The sequence below is a fragment of the Octopus sinensis genome, unplaced genomic scaffold (assembly GCF_006345805.1).
Source record: "Octopus sinensis unplaced genomic scaffold, ASM634580v1 Contig16460, whole genome shotgun sequence".
Taxonomy (NCBI): Eukaryota; Metazoa; Mollusca; class Cephalopoda; order Octopoda; family Octopodidae; genus Octopus; species Octopus sinensis.
Genome location: NW_021834361.1, coordinates 28,148 through 36,781, shown reverse-complemented (window position 1 = coordinate 36,781; position 8,634 = coordinate 28,148). Strand labels below are relative to the sequence as shown.

The 8,634-nt window shown below is 40.0% G+C and overlaps 1 protein-coding gene and 1 pseudogene across 1 annotated transcript; one reads left to right on the top strand and one right to left on the bottom strand.

The window, feature by feature from the left end:
• The first annotated feature begins 887 nt into the window (after window positions 1–887).
• Window positions 888–2,807, top strand: LOC115230817. Its single transcript, XM_029800942.1, has one exon. The coding sequence runs from the start codon at window positions 888–890 to the stop codon at window positions 2,805–2,807; it is 1,920 nt and encodes a 639-aa protein (XP_029656802.1).
• Window positions 2,808–5,480: 2,673 nt separating this feature from the next.
• On the bottom strand, window positions 5,481–8,070 carry LOC115230816 (annotated as a pseudogene).
• Between the last annotated feature and the right edge of the window lie 564 nt (window positions 8,071–8,634).

Here is an 8,634-nt window from a genome sequence, read left to right as displayed (position 1 = left end):
GCTCAGGACGTCTTCCGAAACTAAGTTCCCCCCAAATACAATTTTTATGTAATGAAACCGAATCACATCCTACATTGTTGGCAGTGGATTTGTCCAACAAAACTAAAGAAACTTTCAATATTGATGTTTCCCCTAGGACAATTCTGAGAACTTTGAATAAAAATAGGGTATATTGTCGTGTAGCAAAAAGAAAGCCATTGCTTTCTCAAAAAATATTATTTCGAGATGGTCTGCGTCACTACGATTTTTATCGATATCTGATAGTACATGGAAATCGGTGACGATTTATAATATAAAACTAATCTAGCTTCAAATTTATGATTGAAAATAAAGTTTTTGATTTAAAAAAAAAATAATAAAAAAAAAAAAAATTAAGGTATAATAATAAAATACTACTTAAAGATGTTTACAAAAAAATAAATCAGAATAATGCTATATAAAGACATAAACATTGGTGAGATCGGATGGGCTCGATCGATGTTTGTTTCTAAGGGTGTTGACCACACCAGGTGAGGATTCCAGAACTCCCCCGTTGGATGCCAGTACCCTCAGCGCAGCGCGTACGTCGCCTTCCATTAGCTTGGCCATGATACGGTGGCCGAGGTAAGCGCCTGAGTCAGGAGCCGAATTGGACTCCTCACGGCAAGAATCAGTTATGTTGGAAGAAGTGGATGGACAGTTGTCGGTAATAATCTCCGATAGGAAGAGGTCACAGAGGCCCGGCTCTTAGCTTCGAAGCTGTGTGCCAGGCCATAAACTCATTTTCGCCAAGCAGTAGCGGAGGATTGGACGGTCTCCGTCCCAGTCATCTTCGCAACCTAATCTCGAGCCAAATCGGTGAATCGGGCAGGCGGCTTGTCAATGTCGTAAATTCTCTTATAAACCAAATGCTTGCTGCTGACATCCCCCCCTTCGCTCGCAATCTCTTGTTCTCGGCCAATCTTCTTCCCTTTTCGAAAAAGGATGGTGGAGTCCGCCCAATCGCGGTTGGCAATGTCTTTCGTCGGTTGGCGTCCAAGATTGCCTGCTGGTCTGTTTCTCCCGACCTGAGCAAAAACTTCGTCCCCACTCAAGTCGGAGTCGGAGTCCCTTCCGGTTGTGAGGCGGCTGTCCACGCCGCCAGGCGGTATCTCTCTACAGCAACACCGAACAGAGTCCTTGTCAAACTGGATATTTCTAACGCTTTCAACAGCGTCCGACGTGATTCCTTATTAGATGCTTGCTTGTCTCGGTGTCCATCAATTTACCGTTATGTTGATCTGTCCTACGGTTCCCCCAGTTCTTTGATTTGTGGTTCTTCAGCCATCTCTTCTGAAAACGGAGTCCAACAGGGGGACCCTCTTGGCCCTCTCCTGTTCTCTCTTGCTATTGACAGTGCCGTTAAAGCATGCCAGTCCGAGTTCAACGTCTGGTATCTGGACGATGCCACCATCGGGGGCCCCGCATGCTCAATCCTCGAAGATCTGAACAATATAATCCCCGCACTTATTTCCCTTGGCCTGTCTATAAACCCTTCGAAATCTGAGATTTTCAACATCTCTTATGATCCCAATTATTTTAACACATCTATCTATCCATTATTTAATTCGCTTCTCCCTAATATCAAGGCTGTTACATCCTCTGATCTTATTGTCCTTGGCTCCCCAATCTTTTCCTCGGCTATCCCTTCCTTCCTGGAGCTTAAGCTCACAAAAATACAAGAATCTATAGCCACACTTAAAACAGTCGACGCACATGCTGCCTTCTTCCTGATCAAAAATTTCCTTGCTTTCCCCCGGTTACAATTTTTCTTACAGTCCGCCCCTTGTCACCGCCATCATTGTGCTCTTCAGCACTTCGATCTTTTGCTAAGAAACTCAATTTCGGCTAATACTAATGTCAATTTTGATGATGCCGGGTGGCAACAAGCGATCCTGCCAGTCCGTCACGGCGGACTAGGTCTGCAAGCTCCTTCTGTTTTGGCTCTCCCTTTCTACCTTTCTTCGTCATACCGCTGTAGTCCGCTTGTCCTTAGGATTCTTTCTCCCCATTCCGAATCCGTTCTGGACCAAGAGCTTTCTCATGGTATCGAAGTTTGGTCTTCCCGTGGCTTCGACATTCCTTGCTATCCCTGCTATACAAAGGCGTGGACGGAAACAATGTTTCTTCAGTTATACAATTCGCTATTATCCTCCTGTGATCAACACCGGCGCGCTTGTCTTTTGGCCGCATCCTCCGAATGGAGTGGCGCTTGGCTCAACGCATACCCTTCCGGAAATACGGGAACCCTGCTGGACCCAAAAAGTGTGCAGATTGGCATTTCTCTTAGACTTGGTCTGGACATCTGCTTTCCACACACTTGCCGCTGTGGTTCTGTCGTAGATCGGAAAGGTCTCCATCCACTTTCCTGTCGCAAAAGCCCTGGCCGGATTCCCAGGCATTCTGAATTAAATTCCGTAGTAAAACATGCACTTGAAGCAGCCGGATTTCCCTGTCAGCTGGAGCCTCCTGGCCTTCTAAGGGAGGATGGTAAGAGACCTGACGGGGTCTCACTCTTTCCCTACAAGAACGGGAAAGCAATCGTCTGGGATGCGACATGCTCTGATACTTTCGCATCATCATGTCTTTCCTTGTCGGCGGTCGAGGCTGGCTCAGCAGCCAAGAGGGCGGAGACGAAGAAGGCATCTAAGTACGCCTCCCTGATGGACCGTTTCATCTTCGAACCGGTGTCAGTGGAAACTTCCGGTGTACTTGGCCCGTCTACTCTCCGTTTCCTCTCGAAGATCGGAAGGTCATTGGGAAGGGCAAGGAACGACCCCGTGAACTGATGTGGCTTTTTGAGCGCATCTCTCTCGCAGTTCTAAGGGGGAACTGTTCCTCGATCCTCCTCTCGGCTGCGGTTCCGCCTCTTAATTAGTGATTTCTTTACCTTTTCTAACTGTCCAGAAATTAATAAATATTGGTGAGCAATTTTTTTTGACGACCACTGTACAGTCCCGTCCAAATGTTAGAGGCACCCTATTTTTTCCCTAAAAAGGCACTTATTTATTATTTTTCGAAAGATTTTAAAGAATAAATTAAGTTTTTAAAAGAAATTAAACATTTCCAAAGTTTTTATAAATATTCGACCGATAGTATTCTCAAACTTGAAAACAAAAAATAATTGGTTGCTCGTAAGTTAGAGGCACTTATGTAAAAAGCAATAATTCTATAATTTATTATTATTAATTCTAATAAAAAATTCAAATGCCTAGTGTATCAGCTTATAACAGGTTTCTCGTCATCGAAAAATTAAAATGTGGCGAATCTCAGGTGAAAATATCCAAAGATTTGGGAATCTCTCGTTGGCCATTCAAAAAATTAAAAAGCGATTTTTACACGGATATTTATATAACGATATGCCAAAAAAGGGAAGGAACAAAAAATTAACCAAAAATGATGAACGCTATCTTATCAGAATGTCAAAATTACACCAAAAATGACCGCCAACGATCTTCTTATATGCTGTAACTTTTCCGGAAAAGTGAGTCTTTCGACAATTAAACGAATTTTGAGACGCAACAATTATTCGGACGCATTGCAGTGAAAAAACCAAAATTGACTGCATCTCAGGTTGATAAAAGATATACATGGTGTCTTACTAAAATTCCGTGGAATCAAGACGACTGGAATTTAGTGATATTTCTGATGAATGTCGGATTCAGTTAAATCAGATGTCTAGGCAATACATAAGAAGACCCCCTGGATCAAAATTACAGAAAGAATATTCAATTGAAACTGTGAAATTCCTTTATCAATTACGATATGGGGAGCAATTAAAAGCAATGGGCAAAGATCAATTGTCCTTTGCCGAAAAACAGTCGACTCCGCCGAATATCAACGCGTTATAAAAGAAGGATTTGAAAATTTTTATGAAGAAAATTATTTTCTTCAACAAGATGGAGCAACATGTCATACATCAAAATCCACTAGAGCGTTTATGGCCGAAAACAACATAAAACTCATGTAAAAATGGCCAAGTCAATTTCCTGACTTAAATATAATTGAAAATCTATGGGCAATTTTAAAAAAAGAAGTTAAAAAATGTGGAGCATCAACGATTCAAGAATTATGGAATGAAACAAAGAAGGCCTGGGAAAACATTGATACAGGTGTGGTTATTAAGCTTTTTGAGTCAATTCCAAGAAGAATATCTTCGGTAGTCATAAATAATGGAGGAATGACTAAATATTAAATTTTTGGATAATTTTGTCTTTCGTTATTGAAATGTGCTTCTAACATATGAACGATGTATTATTTTGAGTTTCTTAGTAAATACACATTATAAACTAAATGTGCTCAAAAATTTTAGGTTAAGATTTTTTATTCAATAGTTTGTTATTAACAAAAAACATTTTTCAAAAAATGACAAATAAGTGCCTTTTTTAGGGAAAAAATAGGGTGCCTCTAACATTTGGACGGGACTGTAGCCTCGTTAGCGACAATCAACTTGGAACACGAAGAATGTGTCGGGGAGTGAAGGAACATGCAATCGTAAATCAGTGCATCAACCAGCAAAATGGGAATAAGTTATCTTGTATGTGGATTGATGTGAACAAAGCATCTGACTCAGTCGACCACGAATTCTTAATCCAGACCCTGCAAAACTCTGGCCTCCCGTGTTGAATGGTAATGTTTATTCAGGAACTTACTACCAAATGGAAAATCAGTATAAATTTGGACAACAGAACACTGGGAGAAGTTGAAATCAATAGAGATATACTGTAGGAAGATTTTTTCACCTCTGATCATTGTGCTGTTAATGGACTTAGAACAGACATGTCTCCCACCCGTCTCCGACAAGGGCAGTGTCGGAGAATGTGACATCCCAGACAAGAGGCTTGTCTTCACGGAAAGGGAACGTATTAATACTAGCTAGTCGTTCGCTTCTCAGGGAAATTGAGATATAATTATTGAGGAAGCACGCAAAGGTGAAAAGTACCAAGAACCTTGCCACTCGGCAAGTTTAAAAAAAATCATTTTATTCTATTTCAAATAATACATTCAGACAAAATTATAGATTGAAATATCATAAGAATACAAATATATTCAAGAATGCTCATTTTCGAACATAACCACGCGGATTATTGTGTGAACTATAATTTTCCGTTTTATTTAACAGTGGTTTATTATTTTTGATAAACTTTGAAAATTTCTGAATCGGATGGCCATCAAAATTCAAACTTGATTTGTTTTTAAGTTTTTCAATTTTAAAACCAAATTTCTTCTGTTGCTTTTTACTGAAAGAAACATCCTGAAACCTCGATTTATTTCTATCAGGCGACCTTCCTCTTTTATAACTGCCACGTGACGAATCGGCGGATGTTTCAGATTTCAACTGCTTAGATTGTCTTCTTGAGGAATTGACATTTTCAACCGAACAACCATTTGTATTGCTGGCATACACATCATGCGAATCATAAGAGGACATGAACGGAGAGAAAATCGCAGATAAAGACTTTTTAGGCTTCCGAGAACAGTCCTTCAAATATCATAACTACAAAAACCGAGTAGTGATGTTTTCCTGCACAGATTCCACACGTGTGACTCATTTTGTTGGGTTTTTTGTCAAATACGAGGGGAACGGGGGGTCCGTAGAGTGTCTAAACATAAAAAAGAGAGAGAACTGTAACGTGATACTGCCTCCACAACTCAGGACACTTCTTGGCGATGTGACCCATTTTGTGACAACGCAGACACTCCTTCGACAATTCCGCCCGATGTTTACAGTGGGAAATCCTATGGCCGACACTCCCGCATATTCCGCACACACATTTCGGACAGGAATGCAAAAAATGCTCATTCGACCCACAACACAGGCACCCAGTCTGCTCTATTACTGTTTTATAGTCACCATCAGTTTTTTTATATCACGTTGACGAGCCTCGCGGTCGGGACGTGTTTTCGGAAATGGGGAAAGAGTGGATAAAAGTGACTTTCTTCTGATTGGAGTGAAGTGTAGTTGGCAACTCTCACTTCCTGATGATACATATATTGGGGAGTCTTGGTTTTTATTCTCGACTGTGGAGTTTGGAGATGAATGGTTGGTGTGTGTGCCGTAATAATGCTGCTGGTATAACATTAGTTCCATTCTCTCTCGTTCTTCCACGTCGGAATACACGTATGATTCATCTTTACTCATTTTTAACTAAATTAAATAGCACACAGCAATAAATCGAGGTGTGTTTTTTACAATAGTATATTTATCGAGATTATTAAACTAAAGTTAATTATTTGAAATTAAATTAGATGAATTCATATTTGAATGTTCGAAACTAATTTTTACCATTACCAACCAATTATTTCTATCACGGCTACAATTATTTATGTTTTGTGACGCGTCCAGAACTGTTTTTAATCACACAACTTATTAAGAGGCTTGTTTGATTTGCTACTTCATATGCTATTTTGAATAACGCTAAAGTACAATTTGTCAATACAAATAAATGCCAGCTAGAGAAGAGTATCTTCCTTGGAAATTTTATATAATTTTATTTAAAGATTATTTTCGTATATGTAATAGTGATTTTCAAAATGATTCTGGCTGCTGCTCATCCGATGAGAGGTTCTATAAGGGTTTAAGAAGTGACACGCAAGAAAAAGAAACAAAAAAATAAAATTATTTCATTTGTCCTACGATCAACAAACCTTAACTAATTTTACGTATAATAAAGTGTGCCTCCTGCCTATCCGGAGCTATAAAGTACTATTGCTCTCGTGAAAAGGCTATAGGCAGGTCTCAACAGCACTATTTTAAATAAATTTGCCTGAATTTATACACTAGATTACTTCCCTACAAGACTTTTGTATTCGGAATGAAATATACATGTGACAAATTATCATTTTGTCAATTCAATTTTGTATAATTCGACTAATTTATAAATACTGTAATCATCAAAAAGTCGATCGGTCAGAAAATTCCCATTTGTTATAAAACACACACTGTTAACAAAATTTAATAAATAAACATAGAAAGTAAGTAAAATTAGCTCGATTAGACTATATTGCCAAACTTGACACGGGATATCTACAATCAGTCGGACAAACAAAACCATCAGAATCCCAGAAATGACTCCAAAAATGCCCAAAGCAGTGGCAAATATTTCCATAATTATCAACTTCAAGAAAGCTGACGGATTCTGTGCGTCAGATAGAGCAATGGACGACCCAATAATGCCCACACATATCCCACTAAACAAATTCGCAAATCCGACAAGCAGTCCAGCCCCCATGAAGGCATATCCCCCGTAGTAGTTCACCCTCAGCACGTAGTCACTGGCTGTACTCAAATCAAATCGCTGGAATAGTCACAAGGCAGGCACAGTGTAGGTGTTGATCATCACCATCGAAACCGCAATTCCGTAAATGGCCACAGCCTCCGAGAAGACAATGCTTATCAAATTCCGCGTCCGAATTCGAGGTTCGCGGACTCCGGCACTCATTATGCTGGAAGCCGTCAGGAAAATGCCCCTTGGATAAGGCAGGCGGACTAACCAGGCAGCTCCAATGACTGAGAGTCCGATGGTGAGACCCACTCCAGTAGTGGCCCACATTGCTGGAGTCACTGAAGTGAGGAACCTACAAATATGGCAGACAGGACCACCATCCAAGGTCGAAACGGACTCCACTCTGATTGAGGAGAAGGGCAGTTCCTTAATAAACTAAAATATAAATGTCTTACCCACAAAGAAGGAAATTATTGAGCACAAATATATCGGCGGTGTCAATACGTGAAAACCCATTCAACAAGACTAATTATTTTTTTTTTTTTTTTTTTTTTTTTTTTTTTTTTTATATGTAATTAACAAATAGTTATTAACTAACTAAATTCCCGGCATCGTAAATGGAAACACAGTTTCCACGTACTATGGCCAAGGAAATCCTTTCGAAAAGCCACTTGGACTCGCGTGGGTCTCCCCGTTTATGGGAGATCATGCGGCCAAGCTTTTTTAGAAAGGAAAGAGACTTTTCGCCGATGACGCCGGAAGTCTCGACGGCGATGGGAGTGAACAGATACCGTTCAGAGAGCTCCTTGTACTTTCCAATCTTCATCTTCTCGGAAAGACTAATTATTATTTATGTTTTTAATTAATATTTTTATTTACTAAATTATTAAAAAATTGTCGTGTCCCAGCCTCTGAGAAGCAGAGATGATATTGACAATCTCGATGATCACCTTAGATCGTCAATCATAAAATTCCTGGATGTTTATGCATTAAAAAATGTATGGAAACCCAAAGGAACGCAAAAGCGGATGAATTCGAAACTTGTCACTCTGATCAGAACGAAAGGTACCTGGAAAATCGCAGGAGAAGATGTCGGGTTGAGTCAATCAAATGCCGCCTAAAATTGGAGATCGACAAGATAAAATCTACTATTGCAAAAATGGCCAAGACTGAGGTCGAAAGTAAATGGAGGTCTGAATGCAGAAAACTGGATAAGCGAAACCCTAATTTCTGGAAAACATATCAACGCCTTACCAGAAATGATGCCAAAGGATTTGAAATTTCACTAAAAGAACCAGACGGGAAATATATTTCCTCTGATCGTATCCCGGAGAGTACTCAGGAACCAACTTAATCAGGTTCAAGAGGTCGAATCTACCGTTCCACGAGG

Bases quoted from the DNA above. Each gene is read 5' to 3' on its own strand.
- LOC115230817 (XM_029800942.1), top strand. From the start codon at position 888: ATGCTTGCTGCTGACATCCCCCCCTTCGCTCGCAATCTCTTGTTCTCG.